Genomic DNA, 27688 nt, shown 5'->3' on the forward strand with positions numbered 1-27688 from the left:
CTTCAGACTTTGCCATGATACCCCCACATGGATACCTTTCTACTTCCCTCACTTTTGCTTCCTTTTTTTTTTTTTAAAAACCCTTACCTTCCGTCTTGGAGTTAATACTGTGTATTGGATTCAAGGCAGAAGAGTGGTAAGGGTAGGCAATGGGGGTCAAGCGACTTGTCCAGGGTCATAGCTGGGAAGTGTTTGAGGTCAGATTTGAACCTACGACCTCCAGTCTCTAGGCTTGGCTCTCAATCCACTGAGCTACCCAGCTGCCCCTCTATATATATTTTAGATATAAGACCTTCAGATCTGAGAGCCTATGAAAAATTTACCCCCAGTTTTCTGCTTTCCTAATTTTGGTAACATTTGTCTTATTTGTAAAAAAAAAAAAAACCTTTTCAGTTTAATGTGCTCAGAGCCATCCATTTTATATCTCAATACTCTCCATCTTTTGTTTACTTATACATTCCTCATATCCATAAATCTGAAAAGTAATATTTTACTTCATTCTAATTTGCTTATAACTCCTTTTTATGTCTAAATTATCCATTTTGATCTTAGTGAATGGTGTTAAGATTTTGGCCTATGCCTAGTTTCTGCCAAACTACTTTTCATTTGTCCCAGCAATTTTTGCCAAATAGTGATGTCTTACTATGGAAGCCTGAATCTATATTTTTGTCAAATTCAAAATTACTCTAGTCTTTTTCTACTATTTGCAGTACATATATCCTGTTCCACTGATCTATCTACTTTTCTATTTCTTAGCTGATACCAGGTAGTTTTGATAATTACTGCTTTATAATACAGCTTAAAAATCTGGTTCTGCTAGACTTCCTTTACATTTTTCCCTATTCTTTTGCTATTTTTGATTTTTGTTTTTATTTTTCTAGCTCAATAAGATATATTTTTTTTAGTTAAGTGGGAATAGCATTGAATACGTAGATTGGCTTAGGCAGGGTAGTCATTTTGATTATGTTGGCTCTCCCCATCTATGAAGAGTTATCATTTCTCAAACTATTTTGATCTGACTGTGTAAAAAGTGTTTTATAATTATGTTTGTATAGTTCCTGGGTTTGTTTTGGCATGTCAATACCCAGTATTATTCTTTCTGTGATTATTTTAAATGGAGTATTTCTCTCTCTTCTTGTAAGACTTTATTAGTAACGTATTAAAATGCGGATGATTTATGTGGGTTTATTTTATATTCTGCAACTTTATTAAAATTACTGATAGTTTCAACTAACTTTTTTGGTTGAATTTCTGGACTTTTCCACTATCCACTATTGCGATACCATTATATTGTCTGCAAAAGGTGGTAGTTTTATTACCTCTTTGCCCATTATGATTCCTTCACTTTCTTTGTCTTCTCTTATTGCTATTGCTTGCATTTCTAATATTATGTTAAATATCAATTCTTTTTAAAAATAAAATTTTTACTGATATTTGCTTTTTCCTTAATAACATTTCTTGCAACTTCACATCTCCTAGAGATCCAACCTTGTAAATAAATATTTTTAAGGGGGAAAATGGAAGAAGACAAAAAAAAGCTATAAAATGATCACTACATTGCAAAGTCAAATCTAGCACACTTCTGAACTTCCTATCTCTTCACAGAGAGTGGGATGGGCATCTCTTTCAACTTCCTTTTTTGAAATCAGGCTAATCTTTTATAATTTTTTACCATTCTCTTTGATCTTTCCATTTACATTGTTGTGGTCATATAATTTTTTTACTTGGCTCTGTTTATTTCATTCTGCATGAGATTATGTAGACCTTATGTGTCTCTGTAGTCATCCTATAGTTGGAATGTTCAGCCTGGAGTCAGAAAAACCTGAGTTCAAATTTGGCCTCACACATTAACTGTGTGACTCTGGGCAAGTCACTTAATCCTGTTTGCTCTAGTTTTCTCATCCGTCGAATTAACTAGATAAGGAAATGGCAAACTACTTCAGTATCTTTGCTAAGAAAACCTTGGATGGAGTTATGGAAGTTGAATATGACTGAACAAAATATTCTTCTATATTTATGCAGCACAATTTATTTAGCCATTCCTAAATTGATAGATGTTTACCTTAATTCCATTTGTTTCTTACCACAATAAATACTACTATGAATATTTTGATGTATATAGAGATTTTCTTCTTACCAGTTATCTTACTTGAGTATAAATCTGATAGTGGAATTTCTGCATTAAAGTGACTGATATTTTAGTCAGTTCATATAATTTCAGATTGCTTTCCAAAATGATCATACCGATTCATGGCTGCACCAATGATGCCTCTTCTCCCTTATAATAATCCTTATTCCAGTTGTTCTGGAGATCAGCTGTGCCTGGCACATAGAAAAAACTATATTAATGTTACTTATCGGTACTACTTACTGTTGGTAATTATTAAGATTATAAGATTTTATTGTGAAGTTATATTGTTAAAATAAATAAGTTTTTTAGTTTATACTCTACTGTAAATTTATTGTAGTTTATGACTGGATTATACTAAGCAGATAGGCTGGTGCAGATGAATGTATTTTCACAGAAAAAAGAACTGTTTTCCCTCAGTTTCTAAAAAATGTAACATAGCAACTAGTAATTTGAACAGCACAAATAATAACCATGTTTGAAGAAACCATGTTTAAAAAGGTGTATTCAAACTCATATAATTTCCAGGTAAACCTTCATTTATTTTCACTTGTTGAAATTTTATTTGAATGAGTAGAATTTTGCAAAAATTGTCTTTAATCAATTTTATTATCTGTCCTCATTAAACTACAACAGTTTTTTTCAACTTATAAGGTATTATCCATTAACTATTACTGATGAAACAAACAGTGTAGTCTTATTATTATCATGTGGATAAAAAGTACAATATAGTAATGCTTTATGAGGAACTTATTACCTCAGATGGCAAGTCTTTTATATTGAGTTCTTTACAATTTGGGAGAAATACCACTATAGCTGTTTTTAGAAACATGCCACTTTGAAAATAACTTTTGGATTGTTGGTTAATAGATTTAAAACAACTTTGATTATGAATTATCCTATTTTTCAGCTGGTAAACATTTATTAAGTGTCTTTATGTTGAACAATGTGGTCGCAATTCTGTGATATTTATCTAAAAAAAATTTTCCCTAATGCCAGTATAGAAATCTGTGATCTAATTCATTTGAAGTTTTAGGAGAAATAGGATACATACTGGATGTATTTCTCAGAGATTCTCTTATTTATTTACTTGATCTTTCTTTTTACTGAATTGACTCTCTTCATTATCATAGTTTTGTCTTAAGTATATTTAAACTTAAAACTGCGTTTTAGACACTGTCAGTACATGTATATACAATAGCCACGAATGATTCTTGTTGTTAAAACTATTAGATGAAAATAAATATTGTCCTTACATTTTTAGACTTTGCTCTTTATATTATCAGCTAATCTCCTACCAGACTAGCATGTTCCTAAGGTTCAAGTGTTTTTCCTGCTGTTAAGAAGAGCTACAAACTAATAACTTATGCCCAAATTACAATTTTATCGTTTGTATAGAATTTATGATACTTTGTCATGAGATTTAAAATTTTGCCTCCCTTTCTTTCTTCTCTTTTCTAGTGTAAACCAGAATATAAGGTACCTGGGCTTTATGTTATTGACTCCATTGTACGACAATCGCGACATCAGTTTGGTCAAGAAAAGGATGTGTTTGCACCCAGATTTAGTAATAACATCATTAGCACTTTTCAGAATTTATATCGTTGCCCTGGTGATGACAAGGTATGCTATTATTTGGGGGGGGGGGGAGGATTACTTATCATAGGAATCTTAATTTGTGGACTTCTCCTTCAAGAGGTTAGCAAATAAATTTCACAGGATCCAGGAACTTGGAGGGGGCGGGAAATTATATATATTTTTAACTAACCTATAACTGAAATTTTAGCATTTCCTTCAATTGTGAGTGGAGGAAATAAACCACAGTAATATTCTGCTTCATCAGACCATAACAGGGGTCACTAACATAGAAAATGTTAAGAACACTTGAAGTAGATCTTTATTATGAAATAGCCGTATTGAACAGAATATTGATCATTTTTGACCAATGCCCATGGCCTTTTTATTTAAAAGGATAAGTCGTTTTAAAGTGTTTTCAAGCATTTTTTTTTTTTGGATATGTTTACTTGCCCAAATGGTGACCTAGACAGCTCTCCTTTTTTTAGGTATATTCACTGAAAAGTTAAAAGTATCAGACAAGTACAGTTTTTTAGAGACTTGCCTTTTAAAAATTGTTTTTGCCATTGTAATATTTGTAATGCTTTTTTAAAAAGAAACCTTTCTTTATATCTTAGAAACGATGCTGTGTATTGGTTCTAAGATAGAAGAGTGGTAAGGCCTAGGCATTGGAGGTCAAGTGACTAGGGTCACACAGGTGCAAGTGTCTGAGGCCAGATATGAATTTAGAACCTCCCATCTCTAGGCCTGGCTCTCAATCCACCGAGCCACCCAGCTGCCTCCTGTAATGCTTTTCTTTAATAGTGTTTTAGTATAGGCAAATAATAATGTGTAAATGACACTGGATTTGGAGTAAAAGATGTGAATTCAAAATCTCATAAACACAAAACATTCTTATTTGTTTACTAATACCAAAGTAAAACTTGTTTTAAACTGGTTTAGATTCTTTGTAATATATACAGAAGTGTATCAGCATGTGGAAGGAAATGAATATTAAATAATACTGAAATTAAACTAAAAATACAATTTGCTTATCTTAACATGAGAGTTAGGTAATGCAAATAATATTATCCTTATTTTACATATGAACATCAAAATCTCTAGAGGTATTTCGCAGTTGCTACAAGATACTGAGAAGGACCTGGAGTGCTTTTGGTTATAATATTTGAAAATAAGTTTTGATGCAATACAAAAAAATCTTGAATCTTAAAAATAGTATGAGACAATAGTTGTGAATTTAGGGTAAGCATCTAAATCTAGAGTAGAGCTGAGAGATGTCTTAAAAGACCCAGCAGGCATAAGAAATTGATAGCAGTCAAATATAAACTAAGTAGTAACCTGAGTAGTAAGTAGTGTCAGGATCTAAAATAAAGATTTAATTAAGTCAGGAAATTTGTGTAATCCAACAGTAAAAAAAGAATTGAAAATGGATCATTGGAATTCCCATAGGCTTAAGGATTTTCTTTGTTTTCTGTGAATGATTAACAAGTTCTAGCATGACCAGGTCTAGGTGTACAGGATAATAGTATTTGTCTAGAATGGAGGTATGGAGATGTTGATAGGACAAAGGGCAGGGCAATTGTTGACAGAGAGTTGACCATAGTTGCAGAAATGAGATTGAGGAAGAAGGTATGATTTAGGAAATAATATTCAATGTAGCAAATTTGTACCAAGTCTATGGGAAGATTGAAAGTATAGACTGGACATGGTTATACCAACACAGTATTCATCATACACACATTTGTTTTTTCAGAAACATGTGTAGTTTGATAAAGAGAAATCATTGCTACTTACAAATAAGGAAGAATTAGTAGACCTTGCAGAGATGGGATGTCTCTGCATATATATGAAGAAGTCAAAATGACTTGAAGCGTCATTAAGAGAATAACAGTTATAGTGTTAATGGAGTAATAATATAGGGGAAGATACATACATGTTTAATATTAGTTTTTTGTATAGTGGTTGATTATAGATGAGAGAGAGAGAGAGAGAGAGAGAGAGAGAGAGAGAGAGAGAGAGAGAGAATGAGAATGAAAATATTCATTAAACTGAGATTAGATTTGGGAACAAGGGGAAAAAATGGTAAATTTAAACAAGAATAAAGTTATTAGATTTTGTTGGACCTGGTCCTGTGTGGAGTTTGATCATGAATCAAGGAAGATAATTATTATTAAAATAATTTTTTTCTGAGTTTTAGTTGTTGATTCAAAAATATATGAGTGCCATGTGTGACTCAGATACTTAAACACAGCTAACATGCCTCTTGTAAGGCCAAACATTCTCAGTTCCCTCAAATGATTTTTATGTAACATGAGATTAAAGTACTTCACTATTCTGATTGCTTTTTTCTGAACTGTCTTCAGATTAAAAATGTGCTTCCAAAATGCAGTGCTTCAAATTATACACAGTATTCTAGATGTGGTCTGACCAGGACTCAGGACAACATAGCTACTCCTTTCATAATGTTGGCCATAATGTCTCTGTCAGTGCAGCTTGACATCAGATTTGCATGGAGAGGGTTATTGGGGGGCAGGGTCGGGAATGGATTTGTCATTTCACACTTTTGACCAATATTGAACCTGAAGTCCTTTAAAACCTCATTATTTATTTAGACCAAAGATCATCTAGCCAAGGTTTCCCTTCTTTTGTACCATTGTTCTAATTCTGAGTGTAAAACTTTTCATTTATTAGTATAACATTTCATTTTAAGACTATCAGCCCAATTTTCTAACCTTATTGAGATTTTAGATCTTGATATCTAACATTTTATCCCTCTTATCCTTACATGGTCTGCAAAATTCATTAAGGATCCCATCTGAGCTTTTTATCCATGTTCATGTACATTTCCTTCCATTTCAGACTTTCTTTAAAGTTAACATTGTGTCATTAATGAGTAATTCTTTCATCTGGCATTCAATCAGTTTTGAGTTTATCCTAAACTATTCTTTTCCCTAACTTGTTTATAAGAGTAGCATGAGAATTTGTCAAAATGCTTTACAAAAAAGGGTCAATTATATCTATACCTTTGCTTTCTGTGAATATTGCTTCTTTTTGTATATGTTTATTAACCATCCTCTTAAGTAAGACATTCTAGAATTTGGCTAACCTCTAGTTTTCAAGCTTTTTTCTCTTCTCCTTTTGAAAACTCAACAACGTATTTGTCCTTCTCCAATGTTTATTTCCTCTCCCCCCTTTTTCTTTGATGTTTCATAGATCATTGACAATGATCTGGAGAAACCATCTGCCAGTTTTTTAGTACTTAAATACTTTATTTGGACTTAGTGACTTGAACTCATGATGAGCACATAGATACTATATTATGTCAGTTTCATATTGGCTATTTTAACCCTGCCATTTATAATCCACAAATCATTCTCTTTTGCAGAGAAAGCAGGAAGAAAAAAGTTCATTAGCTCTGCATTGTCTCTATTTGGTTCACATTGTTCTTTCCACTACAAGCCACTAGGTGACATTAGTTGTTATTCCTTTTGGATTATTTTAAGAAAGGTAGGACTCTGGAAGAGATAGTTTTACCATTCTTAGCTTTGATCAGACCACATCTAGAGTATTGTGCTCAATACTCTATATTTTAGGAATTAATAAGTTAGCATTTATTAAACTTCTGCTTTATACTAGGTATACTCAGTTTATAAATGCAAAAATGAAATAATCCCTAACAATTACATTCTAATGAAGAGTTACATTCTAACAATGGATATACATATTATAAGAATAAAAATTAAAATAATTTGGATAAATGCTAAGTAATTTGGGAAGGCGAGTGCTTTAGTAAGTACAGGAGTGCATTAAGGGAAGTTTTCATGTAAAAAGTGGCGCTTTAGGTGTGTCTTGAAGGAAGAAAGTTCTTTGAAGTAGAGTTGAGGAAAGGCACACATTTTAAATTTGGGAGGTGGCCAAAGGCAGAGATGGGAGCTGGAGTGCCTTATATGAGTAACAGAAATCCAGTTTTACTGTATCATAGAATGAAAGAATAATGTCCAATAAGACTGTAAAGGTAACTTGTAGCAAAGTTGAGAAGGACATTAAAAATATTTGTATTTGATTCTGGAGAAAATTGGTAATGTTGAGTAAAATATACAGATCTATGCTTGAGGAAGAATACTTTATTAGCAAAATGGAGATGACCTGTTGTAGGAAAAGACAAGGCAGGAAGAACAATTTGGAAGCTATTGCAACAATCTAGGCAAGAGATAATTAGTTGTGAGTTGAGAGAGAAGAGGTCAAATGTGAGAGATTTTATAGAGGTAGAAATAGCAAAATTTGACAACTGATTGGCTATCTGGAGTAAGAGATAGTAAAGAGTAAATAAATGTGGAGAAAAGGATGGTGCCAGAATAAAGGAAGTTTGGAAGAGGTTTTAGGTGATAGGAAAAAATAAGAAGTTGTGTTTTTGAATCATGTTGCATTTGAGATTCCTCTAGGGCATCCATTTTGAAATTTTCAGTTGGCAATTTGGTACTGTAGGTCTTGAAGCCCAAGAGACATAACAGTGAAACCTGTGAAAGCTAACAGTTACTAATAGTGAGTACATATAGAAAGGATGTTTATAACTTAGAGAAATGAGCATTATGATAAGAACTTGGGAACATGCCATATGATAATTATTTAACTATTGATACTAGTGAAGAATCAACTTGGAAACATGTGAATTACAGCTGTGTTTTAGTTTTTGAGGGGGGAATCAGTAAAAGATGAGAATCATTCTTATTGACCTGAAAAGTCAAAGTGGGACAATGAGTACAAGTTATAAAATGGCATGTTTACAAAGTAAATAGCTTTTTCTAAAAGTAGAATAGCTTGTCTTAACACATGTAATGAATTCTTTTTCACTAATTATCTTAAAGTGACGATTAACCACTTTTTCTGATTGCTATACAGACTTTTTTATTTTTTTCAGGAACTGGTTGGACTAACTGACATCTGAGAACCTTCCAAATCTAAAATTCTATTTATTTAGCATTGAGCTGGGGTGGGGAGCTTGAATAAAACATGACTACTGCCCATTCTTTTAGATAGATTTAGGTAAGCCTAATGGCAGAATGAATGCACCTTGTGTAGTTTCTTCTTTATCACTAACTTAAGTCACTGGAAGAATCTGATTTGAGACATAAAATATTTACTACATAAATTCAAAAGCTACTTTAAATAAAGATAGCAGTTAAGTTAGCTATGTTTACATTGTTTTAAGATAAATGTTGCTAAATTATATTTCCATAAATAAAAGATTAGTACATTATGAAAGTTTTTAAATTTAAATTATTATGTTTTATATTTCTTCTCTTTCCCAGAGTAAAATAGTCAGGGTTCTAAACTTATGGCAGAAGAATAATGTTTTTAAGAGTGAAATTATTCAGCCTCTTCTTGATATGGCAGCAGGAATTCCACCACCAGTTGTCACACCTGTTTTGCCAAGTACAGCAGCATCTATGAGCAACAACACCCCAGGTATTTTGTGAAATTATTTTTCTATTATGCATTTTTAAATAAAATTTTTTTATATCCTGGTTTGTTTTCAGATGTTTATTCATTGGTGGTAAAGTAGTTATCTGATGGAGAAATGTTCCCAGTAGTATTTAGTTAGGAAGAAAAATTGTTTTTATGAAATGATCATTTAAAAATAAAATATGGAAAAAGTAGAAAAGGTAAAAAATTTCTCTTTATTGAATAAATGAAAAATACTTTAAATTTTAGAGAACACTTTCATAAATAAAATTAAAGTTTTTTCTTTTACATGTCTCATTAGGTTTTCCTTAATGTATGCATTAAATGTATTTTAAATTGTAGTTTGTAAATTGAAAATTGTAAAGTAAGAAGAGCTTTAAAAAAAAAGGTACTTTCAGGAGCCCTGAGAAAAATCATTTGTGAAATAAAATCCTTAATTAAATAATTGCTCCAAATTCATCTCTTTATTAAAACTAATATGTTTACTTATTGGTTTCTAATTATGTCACCTTGTTGGGTATAATTAAAAATGTATATGTGGAAAATGCTTAATAAGTATAATTTTAGTATGTATTCTTCATATTTCATTTTTTTAAAAAGGAACTCCTGTGACACCTGTTACTCCAGCAAATGTGGTACAAGGTTTGCCTGACCCTTGGGTATCTCAGATAGCAAATACAGATACACTGGCTGCTGTGGCACAGATTTTACAAAGTCCTCAAGGCCAACAGGTTAGTATTCTTATCTTGGTACAAAAATGAACGCAAAGGATATTAGATACTGTTAAACACTAAATGTGTTAGAGAGTCTCATTTGTTTATATAAAAATAATTTTCATTGACATTACTGTACTGTTGTTTTCATGGTCTCCTTTATATGGTTATTGTTGCTATTAGTTCAGATTTCAACACTTCATTATTCTGTGTGACTAATATATAACCTCTTGTCAATACTTAGTATGGGATCTATCCAGCATGGCTATCCAGCATACATCTTTTCTTTTGATCTCTTCACATTGGAACTTTAGACTGGCCATTAGTATACTATTCCTCATCCTTTTGCATGACATGCCCATTTCTTTTTTGGTTCATCATAGTAGGTGCTATTATTTCTCACTTTCATGTGATTATATTGCTTTTATAACCTTTCACCATTTTTTGTAAGATTTTAGAAATAAGTTTGTATTCTCTATCAGTATTACTTTGGTTGTCATAGATCTCTATATGACAGAGAGAATTATTTTCTGGCTTAGTGTTTCAGCTATTTTTGATTTCCTTAGTTTTTGGATTGATCTGTTTTGGTTAAATTTATCCAGGAAATAGTTTGTGTCAGTGTTTATTCCTTTATCCATTTTCCATTTATTTCTTGGTGTTAGTATCTTGCTTAAATAGGTCTGCCTAGAGTCGTTTTACTTAAATGCTTTTGATTACTTTTGTTTCAGTTTGATTGATAGTAATATTTATTCTGTTATAAGAAGTCAGTGACTAAATTTAATGTCATTGGTAATCATTTCCTTTTTGTTAAGATTTCAATCATTTTTTGTTGTCAATTTTACTTTCTTTCTGAACACAAATAATTGTATACTTTTACATTGCTTTCACATATATTTTCTTGTTTCTACTAAACTAACCTTGCACAGAAAGCAGCTAAGATATTATCTCCACTTTATAGCTGAGGAAACTTGAAACCTAAATATTTCAATAATAGAACTAAAACCATAATTCAATTCTTATTCTCATTCCAGACCAACCCCAATCTGTCCTTTCCTTTCTTATATGTTGTTCCTTTCTCTGAAATGTAAATTTAGTGTACAAAATAAATCTCATTTCATTCCCTTTATAGGCTTTTCTAATAGTGTCCTATTTATTACTGTTGCTTATTTTAATTACTGTAACCACTTTCCTTAAGTTCATGTTGTAGGATTGAGTGATAAATGCGTTCTATTTTAATAAATACAGTAATAGTCCCTTGCACAGTGTAGAAAAATGTATCTTTTTCGTTGTTTTTATTGCTACACTAGTCCATGACCTCATCACAATCACTGCCATATAATTATAATACTCTACTAATTAATGTCCCTTTCCAGCTTCTGCTTTCTAATTTATTCTGTACCTAGTGGCAAATTTAATCTCCCCGCAAATACTAGGTTTGACATTCTTCACCTCTCTAAAAACCTTCAAGAGTTCCCCATTGATCCTACTGCTAGTCTGGCAATACAAGGCTCTTCATAATCTGACAGCTTAACCTCTCCTGTTTCCACAGAATGTACTCTTCATTTTAGATGAGCCAGTGCATTCTTTATCATTTTCTATAGCATCTTAATATTTCAAAACAATCTTTTGTATGTATTCTCTCTCTCTATTAGAATGTGCATTTCTTAAGAGTGGGCAGGCACTTTGTGGCTTTTATTGATATTCCCTGCCCTTATACAGTGCTTTGCACACAATAATTTAATAAATGTTTTTCATTAAGTTTTTCATTTTATAATATTAACATCCACAATGACATTGTGGCTATCAAGAACAAGATATTGTATCATCATATTTTGTCTCCTCAGCAACATGCATACTTTCATATATATTAAATTGTTATTAGACATTAAATCAAATATTCATTAATGATTAAAAAATTAAAAGATTTCCCTTTCAGTTACATCAGTAATTAGTTATCTTAGATGAACTAAAATTATTTTCTTTTGCTTTAAATAAGTAATGATTTATCATTAAAAGGCAAATTTTCATTAAAGAGGTATTGATGGATGGCAAAATCCTTGCCAGTAATTTTTAAATTGAATGGTGGATTTTTTTTGCAGTATAATCTTTGAGATTAGATCTTTGATTATTAACTTATATAACTCTTTAATTTTTTTTTAAACCCTTGTGCTTCGGTGTATTGTCTCATAGGTGGAAGAGTGGTAAGGGTGGGCAATGGGGGTCAAGTGACCTGCCCAGGGTCACACAGCTGGGAAGTGGCTAAGGCCGGGTTTGAACCTAGGACCTCCTATCTCTAGGCCTGACTCTCACTCCACTGAGCTACCCAGCTGCCCCCTCTTTAATTTTTTTTAAAAACCCTTACTGTCTGTCTTAGAGTCAATACTAAGTATTGGCTCCAAGGCAGAAGAATGGTAAGGGCTAGGCAATGGTGGTCAAGTGACTTGCCCAGATTCACACAGCTAGGAAGTGTCTGAGGCCAGATTTGAACTTAGGACCTCCCGTCTCTTGGCCTGGCTCTCAATCCACTGAGTCACCCAGCTGCCTTTTCAACTCTTTATTTAACTGAAATGTTCTAAACACTTAAGTATTAAGATTGCTTTAAAAAAAAAAAAAAGAAGTTTTCCTTTTAATTTTTCTGTTGATATCACTACCTTTTTTTTTCTTCCCTATTTACAAACTTGCCTGTTAAAAAAGGCCTTTTAAACACAAACTTACCTTACTCTCAGAGAAGACAGGAACTAGATAGCAGTTTATAAAGTGGGAATGGAAACTTAGGTATATGCGCTACATTTTCTAGTGTAAAAAATTTTAGAGTGAAGTGAAAGGAAGGGGAATGGGGAAATTTGTCACTTTCTTTTCATCGTTTTTTTAGGATATAACTTCATTCACTTAGTTGAGATAATATATTCTCAAAGAAATATATTCCTTTGTAAGAGATGTATAAATATAAGGCACTTTAGTTCATTACTATATAAAAATTCTGGATTGTCAGAGAGCCTGAATTCTAATCCCAGCTTTACCACCTGCTGCTTATTTGACCTTTGACAAGTCATTTAAATATCCATATGCATAAAAATGAAGGGATTAAACTCTATAACTTTGAAAGTTTCAACTCTAAATGCATGATTATTATAGGTATCTTCTCCATTGATGCAGAGTCCAACATTGCTTTAGTAGATGGTTTCATTGGAGTGTTTGAATGTTAAGGAAAAGATAGCACCTCTGATATGAGGGTTTGCTGAGCCCCTTTCAAGTCTGTTTATCTACTTTTAGTATCTACCTTTCTCCTAGCTCTCACCTGTGGCTTCAAGAATTTATAGCACATGAAGCAATCACACTATGGTAAAACCTTCTTTGTAGAAGGTTTTATACCAGGTTAAGACCCCATATATGAGTTAGGTATGATAAACATGTGAAGACTTCCCTGGGTGGAACGGGCAGATAAGAACAATTTGTTCCAGTGGTCATGAAAACAGTTAAAGCAGGCACTAAGGAACACCTAGAGCTTGGTCACATATCAAAGATGCCAAGGTAATCCACTACATCCTGAGCCATCTGAGAAAAGACATCATTGGCAATGGAGTGGTGAGACTATGAAAGAGAAACGGTGGGGGAGTAAGTAAATGGAGGGTAGACTCTGTCTCATAGTTTGTGAAAGAGAAAATATAGAATGATAATTTTAATACACAGCAGGGTAAAGTAAAATTTTATGATATGAGAAATGTAAGCGTTGTTTGTTGACACTCACAATAAGAAGTCAGAGAAGTCCCTCAGGATAAGGAGAGAGGAAAGAGATTGGGAATAATACAGGGGACAGTCTATAAGAGGAGATTGTAATGAATGGAATCGAGTGTGTAGGAAGTGTAGTTAATATCTTCCACTTGTGACCTATTGACATTTTTTGGTAGTTAGGATGTTTTTTTTTTTTTTGTTTGTTTTTTTTTAACCCTTGTACTTCGGTGTATTGTCTCATAGGTGGAAGAGTGGCAAGGGTGGGCAATGGGGGCCAAGTGACTTGCCCAGGGTCACACAGCTGGGAAGTGGCTGAGGCCGGGTTTGAACCCAGGACCTCCTGTCTCTAGGCCTGACTCTCACTCCACTGAGCTACCCAGCTGCCCCAGTTAGGATGTTTTTATTAAAAATTCCATCATGTTTTTGTTTCTTAATTATTTTTCTATTTTCCTAGCTTCAGCAATTAATACAAACACTACAGATTCAACAGCAGAAACCACAGCCTTCACTACTTCAAGCACTGGATGCTGGTCTTGTTGTTCAGTTGCAGGCCTTGACAGCACAACTTACAGCTGCAGCTGCAGCAGCCAATACTCTCAATCCACTAGACCAAGCAGTCTCTTTTAATAAGGTATACGTTAGAACAAGAATTTTAACTTATGTTGTTTTTCAGTAAAAATCCTGTTGATTATTTATAATTTTTGTCTGTCAAGACTTATTTGATTAGGTGTTAAAATCAGAGCCATATTAGGGCATTTTGAATGTGTTTTGGACTTAAAAGCAGATTCCCTCTTTTAGTAATGGTTTGGACGTTTATGGTATAGGACAGGGGTCTGCAGCCTTTTTGACTGTGAGAGCCATAAATGCCACATTTTTTAAAATGTAATTTCGTGAGAGCCGTACAATATGTTTAACACTGCATACAAGTAAATATGTGCATTTTATGTAAGAACAATAAGTCTCTGAACTATTTTTAGTGTCATTATGTGCTAACCAATGATGAATAAAGTATTTCTTACCATTAATGTGACTTCTGGTGCTGCATGGTTTTGCTGATGGATTTGTAGTCTGGTTGATATGTGGTGAGGTTAAGCTTCATGCAGACATTGAGACTTCCATCTGTTAAACGTGATCTTAGATTGGTCTTAATGTTCTTTAGATGTGAGAAAGACTGCTCACATGCACACACAGAGCCAAACATTGTCAGTACAGCAATACTCACACGCTGCAGTGTGTGGTATGTGACAGGAAGAGCGTTCCAAGTTTTGACAATCAGCTGATCCGCAGGTTGAAGATTTTTCATTTCTCCCCACTTGTGATTGCTTGCCAACTCTGTTTGCTGTCGTGCAAGTCTTTACAAATCTTCATTCAGTGACTTGAACTTATTCACCCACATGTCTGAGGCCTTCAGATCAACAACTTGAAGTTCAAAATCTCTGACGGAGACACCGGGGATATAACTCAGGTCAACACTGTCTACTGCACACTAGTGTGTATGGGTTATGAACTTTAAAAAGCCAAGTGCGCTCATGAAATTCTCCAAAGCGCACTTTGAATGACTTCAGAAGATTAGATGTGAAGCCCGCTAGCTGTTGAAGATCAAGATGTTGAGTAGGGTCACTTGTTGTGCTTGCATCTTTAAACTGTCACAGTTTTTCAAAGTGTAGTAAATGACCTGTTTCAATGTCAGTGATGAAGAGTTCTAGCTTATTTCCAAATGCAAACACTGCTTGTTGAAGGGGTAAGACTGTATTTCCAACGCCTTTCATTTTCACACTGAGCTGGTTCAGATGTTAAGTTATGTCTACAAGATAGTAGAGCTTCAGGAGCCACTCAGTGTTGGCTAACTCAGGATGCTTGACATTTTTCATTTCAAGAAAAGTCCAGATTTCGCTCAGACAAGCTGTGAAATGGTTGAGCACCTTCCCTCTTGACAACCAACGCACATTGCTGTGCAGAAGAAGACCAGAATAATTATTCCCAAATTCTTCCAGCAGTGTTTTAAATTGGCTATCATTTAAAAGCTCGGGTAACAATAAAATTGACCACCTGAATGACCAGCGACATCACCTCACCAAGCTGCTCGCTACACATCTGAGCACAAAGTGCCTCTTGATGTGTAGGATGCAGTGAAAACTTAGGATGGGTCTCTTTTCATGTTCACGAAGAAGCACTACGAATCCTCTGTTTTTCCCCACCATGCACAGAGCACCATCAGTACACACTGAAATAAGTTTATCCATCGGTAGATTTTTTTTCATTGGCGAGCTCAGTGAAAGACTTGAATAAATCCTTCCCTCTTGTTGTCCCTTTCAAAGGCAAAACAGCAAGACTTTCCTCATGCAGTGTGTCACCGACAACATACCTTGCAATCACACTGAACTGGGATAAATGGCTTATGTCTGTTGACTCATCCACAGAGAGAGAAAAGAATAGTGCTGCATTTATGTCCTTCAGTTGTGTTTCCTCAATTTGATTTGCCATCATTATTGTATGATTGTGAACAGTTTTTGCCGACAGAGGCATGCCTTTTATTTGTTTATCTTGTCTTTATCTGAAAAGTCATCAAAAAGTTCATTGGCAACATCAAGCATGAATATTTTGGCATACTCCCCATCTGTGTGAATGGCTTTCCGTTTCTCACAATTGCTAAAGTAGCAGCAAAGCTAGCTGAATTCCAGTCACCTTGTTGGGTCCAAACATGGAGTTGCTGCTGACTAGCTTGCACTCTGCACAGTAGCTCTTCACATGCTTTCTTCCTGCTGTCCCCCGCAGGATATTTCGATGCAAATGTAGTATGGCGTAGGTCAAAGTGTCGCTTTATATTTGACCATTTCGTCGATGAAATTTTTTCATTGCATATTAGACACACTGTAGAACCTGCTCTCTCCACTACATTTCTGGACAGAAGTACGATACTCATCATCCTTTAATACTCCTCTTCTTCTTTTAGCCATCTTCTTCAATAAAAGGGTTTCTGCAATTAGTTAGCTGACTACTTTATTAAAAGGAAGGAAAGTGCAGTTCAGTTTAATTAGAAAATCTGAAGTTAAAACCAGCAAGGGCCTGTCCCCTTCTCCAGCTGTGAAAGCAAAAAGAAAGAAAAACATCCAATTCAAGCTATCTTATTAATCAAAAAACAAGACTTAATGGGGCACTTTAGTACTGATATAACTGTACACATACATATAAAACTCCTTTACACTAAGAAAATTGCTGAAATAAAGAGAGAAAAATTCAGGGAAGAATACTTTTTCCTCTCCCTCTCTCAGGTCAGGAAACAGAAGAAAAAAAGCTGTTGGCCTGCTGGTTAAGCCATTTGGCCACATAAATTAAGTAGGAGATCAGGAGATTACAGAAAATAGCATGACTTGTATGCAGGCATTAGTAAGTAGTGGGGGAGGAGGGTACCTTTTCATGGAAAACTGGCCAGGACACATCACACACATTTCCTGTATAGGTGTTTATCAATGCTGCCTACTCAGTCATTCTGTATCAAATGAAACAACTACTGGGGAGAAATGCTTCTCACTAATGAAGCATATGTAAAGATGTAATCTGACTATAGTTCCCCTTTAAGAGCAGATAGAAAAGTTAAAAACAATAACAATCCCACAAATAGGGAGTACAGACCCCATTAATAGAGGTAGTAACAAACAAGGCAGTGTCCTTACTGAAAAATCAATATAGCCCCAGAATAGGTAAAACAAGTGAGACAGTTCCAGGGATGGATTGTAAATGTATAAAATACACTGAGATAAAACCATGTAAATCAGAGGCAGAGGGGTAGAGAATGGATAAAAAAGTGATCAATCACTATACAGAACCCCAAGATGTCAGTAACAGGTGTGGAAAGAGTAAAAGGAGGGCAGAAGGAGGAACACACAGCACACCTATCAAGCTGAACTAAAGACCAGGATTCGTCTCGCGCAGCAATATCAATGAGGAGCCTTCTATCTTAGGAGATAGTCGCGGTACGTGACGTGTGACATCATGACGACGTATCATGTGACGCATGGTGTCATGCGTAATCTGTTAGTTACTGTGCCGCAATTCATCTGTTAGTGCTCTCAGTGTGCGCTCCTGTAACAGTGCCTGAAAAAAAATTGACTTTATGGCTCCTGCAGAAAGAGCCATACGTTGCCAACCCCTGGTATAGGATATGTTTTTATATTTCAAAATGAAGCTTTTAAAAAATGCATTTTTTAAAAGTAGATACTTATTCCTCTGAATCAAACTGTTGTTTTTCAAAATGTATTCCTAATAATAGTGCTGGTTCATTAGTCACAATTTCCACTTCCAGTCTCAGATTTACTTAAAATTGGCTAATATTGAACTGTTCAGTTAAATTGAGATTAAAATATAAAATAAGATTTCAATAATTGTTAATATTTATATAGTTCTTTGAGGTTTACAGTATGATTTCCTTGCAAAGCAGTAGTATAAGTGTTATTATTCCTATCTTACAGTATTAGGAAACTAGCATCTGTCATCGTGAAGTGACTTCATAATAAGGGTCATGATCAGGACTTGAACTCAGACCTCCTAAATATTGATTACTTTCTATTATACCATACTGCTTCTCTTAACAATAACCCGTTTACAACATACCATGAATGTATTTGGGTGATATATTGTACTTAAGCAATTTTGTAAATGCAGTTTTTTGTAATTCATTAAAAAAATTTTTTTTATTTAAAAAGAAATGTTAATTTATAGGCTTCTTCAATGTCTACATAGAAATTTTACTGTTTGGTTCCATGTCTGATTTTGCCTGTTATATTTGGACAACTCATTTTATAAGTGTTCATATTTTATAGACAGATTGCTTTCCTAAAACTATAAGATCTGAAAATATTAGCAGTGATAGAGACTATTCGTTTTGATTACTTAAATCCTCGGTTCTTTAAATGGGATATTTTATTTTAAAAAGCAGAAATCTTGATATATCATTTTGATCTTAGAGTTAACATTAGCCATGATGCCCAATCTTCTAATAATTTTTTCATTTTTCCCAGAAGTTGATGGATAGATTTGATTTTGGAGAAGATTCTGAACGCAGTGAAGAAGCTAAAAAAGAAACTCCATCTTCCCAGCTGTAAGACACTACATTTTCCTTTTTAATTTTGAGCAAAATTATATCAGAAAAAAATGTTTCAGTTTTAGATAACCTTTTGTCATCTTAACTGGTTGATAATAAATGTTTCCTGAATTAATTTGAACTGGTAGGTTGGGGAACTGTTTAGCTTCAGGTTGAGGAACTTAAGCCTCAGTAGTTAACTACACATGTCTGTGCTGCTTTGACTACCTGTTCTTTGTAAGGGCTTGGAGACCTAGTCAAGATCATTTCTTGAACAATGAGGAACTCAGCACCAAAAGAAACTAATGCATTATTTTCCTGTTGTATTTGTTGTTATTCTTTAGTTGTTTTTCAGTTATATCCAACTCTTCATGATATCTTTTGGGATTTCTTGGCAAAGATATTGGAGTGGTTTACCATTTACTTCTCCAGCTCATTTTATAGATGAGTATACTGAACAATCATGGGAAATGGAATTGCCCAGCGTCACTGAGCTAGAAAGATCTAAGGCTTGATTTGAACTTAAGTCTTCACTCTAGGCCCAGGATTTTATCCAAGGAACCAATAAGCAGCCCTCCTACCAAATTAGACTTTCAAATATTAAACTGTTGGGAAACCATTTTGAACAGTGGGAAAAGCTTTCTCACTTGTAATATCAACAGTAAGATACCTCCCAGACAGCATTTTTGGAATACAACAGGCTGTGAGAAGTGGGAAGAAGGAAACTTTTGGAAGATGAGCTTTATATTTTTAGTTAAGAGTAGAAAAAAACCTTGCAGGTCATCTTGCCCACCTTATCCTCACAGGGAAAAGCAATTCAGCAACTCTTGACAGATTGACCTCCAGTAACAGCCCATTCTATACAAGACAGCTTTTATTATTAGAAGTGTCTTTGTTATGTTAAGCTGAATTCTGCTTCTATATTGGTTTTAATTTTCCATTTTACTGAAATGTAGAACTACTTTTGACAGACCTTCAGATACTTTGACAGCTGTCATATCTCATAGGCCTTTCTCTTCCAGGATAAATATAACCAATTGTCATTATTTGTTTTCTGTGTGACTTTATATTCTTTCAACATGATTGTTGCCTTCTTCTTGGCATATTCTAATTTAATATTCCTCTTATTGACTTGGTATTTAATAATTATGTTATTATATGATGAAACTACTACCAAATCTTGAATTGGACACTGAGTATTTCTACTAATCAGCTTAAAATTGTGTTAGGGTTTTTTTGGGTCAATCATCAGTTCATAATGAAACTTGTGGTCAATAGAAGTCAAGCTAAGTCTCCTGCTCTTCAGAAGATATAAAACAGTCATTATAGCTAAATTCCTTTACTATTTTTGCCAAGCTTTAATGCAGCAAATATTACTTTAACCACAATTATAAAATTTTCTAGATATAGAAATTTCTAAAAACTTCATTCAGAATCCTATTGAGTATTGTTCATGAAAAATATTTCCCTTCAGATTTCATACTAATGAACTCATTTATAGTTTTATATATATAGATGTTTTATTGAATTGAACATTTGTGGTCTTTTTTAATTAGAAAACTTTTTTCATCCAGTTGTAGAATTTGTCACATTGTTATTTTTTTCTTTTTTAGCTCTCATGTTTCAGAGTCTGTAAACAACTCGATTTTTCATCAGTTAGCAGAACAACTACAACAACAAAATCTTGAGCATCTTCGACAGCAGCTCCTGGAACAGCAGCAACCTCAGAAGGTATATAACCCCATCTTGTGGTCCTTAGAGTTATTACTTCACCTCTACTAGAAATTAACTATGAATATTGTTAATTCAATTTTGGTTAAAGCATTATAAATTGAGCTTTTTAGCATGCTTTCTTATCACTTTACCATATTTTTGGGAAGAGATAGAGGCATGGAGAACTGGATCCTAGAGATTTAGTTTCAGTGGTGTAAATAAAAAAATGTCCTATGAGAGAACTCTATCAAGGTAGAGAGTTTATGGAGCACTGGGATGAATGGCTTGCCCATAGTCATACAAGTCAGTAAGTCAAATGCAGAACTCTTGAGGCTAGCTCTCTATCCATACTCTTCCATTCTGCTTCTTTACCATAATTTTATTAGTTTATTCCTTCCCAGAATGTAGAGGATCTATCTCCAACATTCTCAGAAAACTTAATCTATTCTGATAACTGCTTACAAGGCTCTATTAAGTAACCAAATTCCATTTTGACTAACAAATGACTCTCTTCTAAGAGGCACCCATATGTAACATGACTGCTCAGTGTTATAAGGACGGAGAGGATTTGACTGCTCTTATCCTCTCCTTCCTCATAATAGGAGGAAGAAGATTAACTTGTATTCATATGATTACTTTACAGTTTTTGAAAGATCCCCATTTGGAGGGGAAAAAAGACAAACTTTAGGTGTCAGAAATATTTACAACTTTCTAGTGTCTCTACCTAGTAATAGCTTAGGTGAAAATCATTCCATAATTGATTACTTTGTTCCAGAAGTGTTCTGTAGTTCCTGTCCTCCAGGATCTTAAATTCTAATGATAGAAATTATGCATTAAAAACAGATACATTTAGGATACATAATTGACTGACTAAAAAAAGGCTCCATATATACCAAACATAGCAGCAGTTTTTGTGGTAACTAAAAACTGGAAACAAAGTAAATACCCATCAAATTAGGGAATGACTGAACAGATTGTGATACATGCATATAATAGAAAATTACTATACTAAAATAATAAGCATGATGAATAATATAAGTATGAAAAGATATGCCATACAAATAGAAAATGAAGTAAACAGAAGCAGGAAAACAATGTTGTAAAAAGTGATTACAATAAAGTAAGTAGAAAGAACGACCACAGAACAATTAAGATTCAGTGTTCTAAACTTACAAAGACCAGTTCTGGATCCAGAAGTGAAGTGTGCACCTCCATTCTTCCTATTACCCTCTCTGCTCTTATGCAAAGTTTGGGTTTCTCAGGTATGGGACATTGCATTTAATCTGCTGAAATTTAAAAAAAAGATTCTATTATGAGGGATAGCTTTTAAGGACAGAAGGAGCGACATCTGAATGATGTGAATGCAGTCAAAACACAGAATCACAAAAACAGAGTAGAGAGTGTAACCTATAGGAGGTGTAAGGATTGAGGAAAGATCATTTGGCAAATAAAGATCATTGGTGATTTTGGATAGGGCAATTAAATTTGAAAAATTGAATCAGATGTCATATCGCAACAAAAAAAAATTAGTGATAGTCCATTTTATTTAAACCAGTCTTCTAAACCTGAAGAAAATTTTGTATTGCCTTTTAATGTGCCTGGACTGCTCTGATATATTTGGTTTAATAGGCCACATCTGTGTTTATCATCTTCCATTTAGATTGTCTCACTGAGTAGTCATCAATTAACTTTGACAAGTATTTTAATAACCTATTAAACTAACACTAAACTATACATGTTATTAATATGAATATTTTAAAACTAAATTTAAAACAATCTTAAATTTGACTTTTTTCTTTAGTTTTTAGAGTCTTCATCCATTTATTAGACCATCTAATAATTTAAATTCTGATACATTAACAGGTTCTAGTAGAACATTAGTATATAAGTTAGGAAATCAATTCTAAGTCTTCCTAAACTTTTTGACCTTGAGAAAGTAATTTATCTTCTGGACCAAAGTTGCTCATTTCTAAAATGAGTCTGTTAGAGAAGATGATCATGAAACCTTAATTTAAATTCTTTCATACTTGCTCAGGAGCAAGACTAGCTTTTGTTATTTGAAAAACTTAAGTTATTTCCTAGCAATATCCTCTTGTGTATTTTTAGCTTATTTTTAGTGTTAGGTGGTTTTAGTCATACTTATAATATCTAAGAAAGTAATTTTTGTTCTTAATAGTCTTTTCAGTGATGAATATCATCATAGATTCATTTGTCTTGATCACAGTGCTACATTTTCCTTCCTCTTTAACATTAATTCACATTTACTTATTAATCATTTAACTTGGGAATCTGCACAATCTAAATTATTTTAGTATTTCTTTCTGAACTTTAAAATATAAGTTACATTAATATAGAAAAATGGACATGTTATCCTAGTGATGTCAGATTAGTAAATCAGAAAAGTTTCAGGGAGAAAAAAAGAAGTGGCACCTTTGTTCTTTTATTTGAAAATGGATGCTATCTTATTGATGAGGTTTCATTCTTTAAGTACAGTATTTGAAATATTATCAAAATTCTGTAGTGAATATTTACATTTGTATCTAACATGAATATTAGATACTATTAGTAATATCTACTTCTTGAATGAGGCTGAATGATACTAAATTAAAATAAGCTATGACCACATAAAGTGAGTCTACTGCAAATGTATGTTATCTTTAATTGGGCCTTTGCTTATGTATGACAGCACTTTTTATCTTCCCTGTTGTATTTGACAGTATATAATATAATATACAACATATGCAATAATAGTAAAGGAGGTATATGATAATATTAATAATATATTACATACTATTAACAACATACAACCATAGATCTAATTCTGTTGAAGGTAAATAAGTTTTTATTCCTTAAAGGCAGTGATGGGCAAACTATTCCCTGCAGGCCAGATCCAGGCCATAGTTTGCCCATCACTGCCTTAAGTAATTCCCTAATTCCTACGTCCCCACATCCAGATGTAGTAATTAAGGAATTGCTTAAGGCAGTGATGGGCAAACTACCACCTGGATCTGGCCTTCTGGGAATAGTTTGCCCATCACTGCTTAAAGGTATTAAACTTTTTTTTTTAAACCCTTGATGTCTGCCTTGGAACCAAAGAGTACTAAGAGCTAGGCAGTCAGGGTTAAATGACTGGCCCAGGGTCACACTGCTAGGAAGTATCTGAGGCCAAATTTGAACTTAGGACCTCCCATCTCTAGGCCTAGCTCCCAATCCACTGAGCTACCCAGCTGTCCCCAGTATTACGCTTTAATAGCTTAATATGACACTAATACTTTTGGGACACTTGGTATCAGATATGAATTTAAACATTGTTATGTAAAATGAATGAGAATTTTTTTTTATAACATTGCTATTTCCCTGATTTCTGCTGAATAATGAAAATAATTACTAGGGAGCTATTTTTTCTAGTTAGATATATATCAGTGTAATTTTATGTTTTTCATGGCTATTTTCCTATTTCCCTCAGTTTGCCCTTCCTAAAGGTTATAATTGGACCTTCCCCCCCCCCCCCAACTTGTTCCAATTATATACATAACTAGTCTGTTCAAATTGCATTCTATAAAATATTACTACAGTATATAGAATGCTATATTGGATCCCCATGGAGAAGTGAAAAGGAGATAGTAAACATATACCCTGTTCTTCACTGACTTAGACATGGTACACGAGCATGGAGAGCATTCTGGGCATGAAGAATAGCAAGTGAAAATATCCACAGTTGAGTGATGGATCCTCTTATTTAGAGAACTAGACAGTGTCCAATCACTGAATTGAGTACTAAATGGGGAAGGAGATGGTATTGAGCAGTGATTCCCAAAGTGGGCACAACCGCCCCCTGGTGGGTGCTGCAACGATCCAGGGGAGCAGTGATGGCCACAGGTGCATTTATCTTTCCTATTAATTGCTATTAAAATTAAAAAAAAAATTAAATTCCAGGGGGCTAAGTAATATTTTTTCTGGAAAGGGGGGTGGTAGACCAAAAAAGTTTGGGAACCACTGGTATAGAGTGTAAGAATAATAGAAAGGTTGTAGTGAGGTGATAGATGATGAAGGGCTTTGAACATCAGATGGAAGATTTTCTGTTTGATCCTAGAAGTGATCAGATGCCATTGGAGTTTAAATGGTTTGAAGTAGGAGGTGATATGGTTGGTCAGTAGACTGGAGTGGGGAGAGACTCGTGATGGCATGCTATTTCAATAGTTCATGAATGAGATGATTGCCTATATCAAGGTGGTAGCAGTATCGGAAAAGGGAAAGTGTAGGGGATTTGAAAGATGCTATAATAGCAAAGTTAACAGGCCTTATCAATATATTAGATCTGATGGAAGTAAGTAAGGAGTTAAGGACAGGAAGATGGTAGTGCCTTTTCTAGAGAAATAGAGAAACCTGGAAGGGGCCGGCATTTCAGGGGAAAGGTAATGAGTTCTGTTTTGCATTTGGTGAGTTTTGAGATGTGTAAAGGACATCCAGTTCAAGATGTCTTAATAGGAAATTGGAGATGTAAGAGTAAAGGTCAGCAGAGTTAGGCATGGATAAGTAGAAAGTTAAGACTGGAAAGTAGACTGGAAAATCTTTAGAGAAGATAATTGAATCCTTGAGAATTGGATAAGATCACCAAGTGAACTAATGTATAGACGTGATTAGTAAATGTGACTTGGATGAAGATCTAGCAAAATAGATTTAAAAAGTGTAGTTAGACGAAACGAATCATGTGCAAATAGTCTTCTGAAAACCTAAATGTAGACTCAAGGAAGAGAATTATCAACATTGTCAAAGGATAGGAAGAGGCAGTAGAGAAGGGACCTGTAGACAGGAAGAGATTGAAGATAAGTAAGAGAGTGAGGAATCATAGAGGGGACAATCTGCTAGAGAAGATAGGACAGAATGGGATTAATTGTATATGTAAAGGGGTGGCCTTAGAAGGAGGTCCACTTTATCATGATAGGATTGATGCAAGAGGTAGGGACAGAAGGCATTTGAGTGATATTGAGATGGGGAGAGCAGGAATTCTTGGCAAATGACTGGAAGGATCAAAAGGAGGATAGAGGACCACTTTTTCCCCAGCCCACTTAGTGTGGTTGTGTGACCTTCAATAGATTTTAGCAACATTCACTTTGTAGTGTGAAGAAATTTTAAAAGCCTGTGTGGCTGTTACCTTTTCATGGATTTAATCAAAAAGTATTTTTTAAATACCTGTCAAGCGCATGTATACAGTATTGTAGGATTGGATTTATTCTGAAGGGCCCCAAAAGGCAGAACTAGGAGCAATGAAGTAGAAATTATGGAATTTAATTTCAGAACTATTATAAATTTCCCCAAAATTAAGACTGTTCAAAAGTGCGTTGTGTTGCCTTGGGAAATGTTGACTGTCAACTTGTCAATGATATTGTGGGAAGAATTGACTAGATAACTCCATAGGTCTCTTTCAGTCTTGCCTCCCCCAATCGCTGCCTAGAAACATCTGACATTTACTAGTTTTTAAGCTCTGGGTAAATCATTTAACCTTTGTCTGACTCAAGCTGTTCACTTGTAAAATGGAGATAATAATAGCATCTACTTCCTAGATTGTTGTGAGAATCTAATGAAATAATAGTTAAAAAGTACTTAGCGCATTGCCTGGAGCATAAAAAAGCACTTAATAAAATCTTGTTTCCTTATTAGGAAATCTCTTTTATCCCATATATGTTTATGACCATTAGTCAGATTGTAATTTGATGACTTTTGTCACTGTGTCTTAACTTTTTTTCAATAGGTAACCACTCAGGAGAATCCAGAGAGTACTTTTGGTTCAGAGCACTCTGCATCACCATCACAGGGAAGTAGCCAACAACAGTTCCTTGAACCTGAGACAAATTTGGATGATTCTATAGATATTCAGCAACAGGTAAAACTTAATTCATGATCTAGGATTTCTGCTTTGTGTTATAAAGAATGCTACAACTTTTAAGTATACTCCTAAAAGATAACTTTAGAAATGGCAAGTTTTTGCTTTCGACAAATAATTCTTAAGGCTGTTATCTTTGGCATACAGTTTGCTTTGAATATTGTCAGGATATTTTCTTTTGCTGACTTTTTTTGTTCTTTTTCTGTTCCAAGGATATGGAACTAGATGAAGGACAAGATGTTGCTGAAGAAGAGGTCTTTGAGCAAGAAGAAAAGAAAGTGCCTATTCGCTCTAGGTCAAGAACGCATTCAAGATCTCGTTCAAGGTTTTTTCAGAATTCTTAATCTTTGGAAATGGGCATTTGTGCTTTAAGTCTTTGTGCTTTTACTAAGATGAAAGGATATTACTGTTTTGACACAACATCCTTTTCTTCAATTTTCAATTCTTTCAGAACTAAGTAAAATGATGCTATTATACAAATTTTTGGAACTGATTTGTAAACATTTTCTGCTACTGAAAAAGTAACTTTCATGAAAATATAATTAAAGATTTTTTTTTTAACCCTTAATTTCTGTGTATTGGCTCCTAGGTGGAAGAGTGGTAAGGGTGGGCAATGGGGGTCAAGTGACTTGCCCAGGGTCACACAGCTGGGAAGTGTCTGAGGCTGGATTTGAACCTAGGACCTCCTGTCTCTAGGCCTGTTAGTCCACTGAGCTACCCAGCTGCCCCTTAAAGATTTTTTAATAAGCCTATTGATTATATTAAGTCACAGAACAAAGTATTACTTGGGACTTTATCTGATTAATTTGATTTTGCAGAATTATACTAAGTTAACTACCAATTGGGGATAAAAGGAATAGTACTTATTTATGAAGGCAGCTAGGTGATGCAGACAATACTAGTCCTGGAGTCAGGAAGACTCGTCTTGCTGATTTCAAATTAAGTTGCACAGGACTGAAAAGCTGATGAACTGAACTTACTTAAGAAGTGATATTTAGTTATTATAATCAGATTGCCATGCAATCTTAAATAAGTTAAAAGTTTATATGATAAGTCACCTACTAATGCTTTTGATGACAGTAAGATGTCATTTTAGGCTTCAGAGAAATAGCATTGGTCTATTAGAATCAGAGAATTTAGAGCCAGAAAGAATTTTACCAATCTTCTAATCTATTTTGCTGATCTTATGAATAAACAGAGATGAACTTCAGATCCAGATCCTCTGACCTCTAATCTAGTATTCTAACAGTTAGTACAATCATTATCTCCTGATCCTTGCCAGTGATATATTTATCATTTTTTCTGATTGACTATCCCCCATCCCAGCAGTGCTGTCTTACCAGGAATAATGTGAAAGAGAGACAAAAGAGGTGAAGAACTTGGATAAATACCATGTTTCA

The 27688-nt window shown here is 34.1% G+C and overlaps 1 protein-coding gene across 3 annotated transcripts in view; it reads left to right on the forward strand.

The window, feature by feature from the left end:
• Positions 1–27688, forward strand: part of SCAF8 (SR-related CTD associated factor 8) — a 210797-nt gene that overhangs the window by 59349 nt on the left and 123760 nt on the right. For all 3 annotated transcript variants that reach the window (XM_044671741.1, XM_044671740.1, XR_006506054.1), the window contains exons 4-11: positions 3590–3751; positions 9013–9169; positions 9767–9897; positions 14066–14242; positions 18630–18709; positions 20305–20422; positions 26157–26288; positions 26501–26613. In XM_044671741.1, the coding sequence (XP_044527676.1) occupies positions 3590–3751; positions 9013–9169; positions 9767–9897; positions 14066–14242; positions 18630–18709; positions 20305–20422; positions 26157–26288; positions 26501–26613 (1070 nt within the window). The remainder of the gene's footprint in view (positions 1–3589; positions 3752–9012; positions 9170–9766; positions 9898–14065; positions 14243–18629; positions 18710–20304; positions 20423–26156; positions 26289–26500; positions 26614–27688) is intronic.

Source organism: Gracilinanus agilis, chromosome 4, assembly GCF_016433145.1.
Source record: "Gracilinanus agilis isolate LMUSP501 chromosome 4, AgileGrace, whole genome shotgun sequence".
In the NCBI taxonomy this organism is placed as follows: Eukaryota; Metazoa; Chordata; class Mammalia; order Didelphimorphia; family Didelphidae; genus Gracilinanus; species Gracilinanus agilis.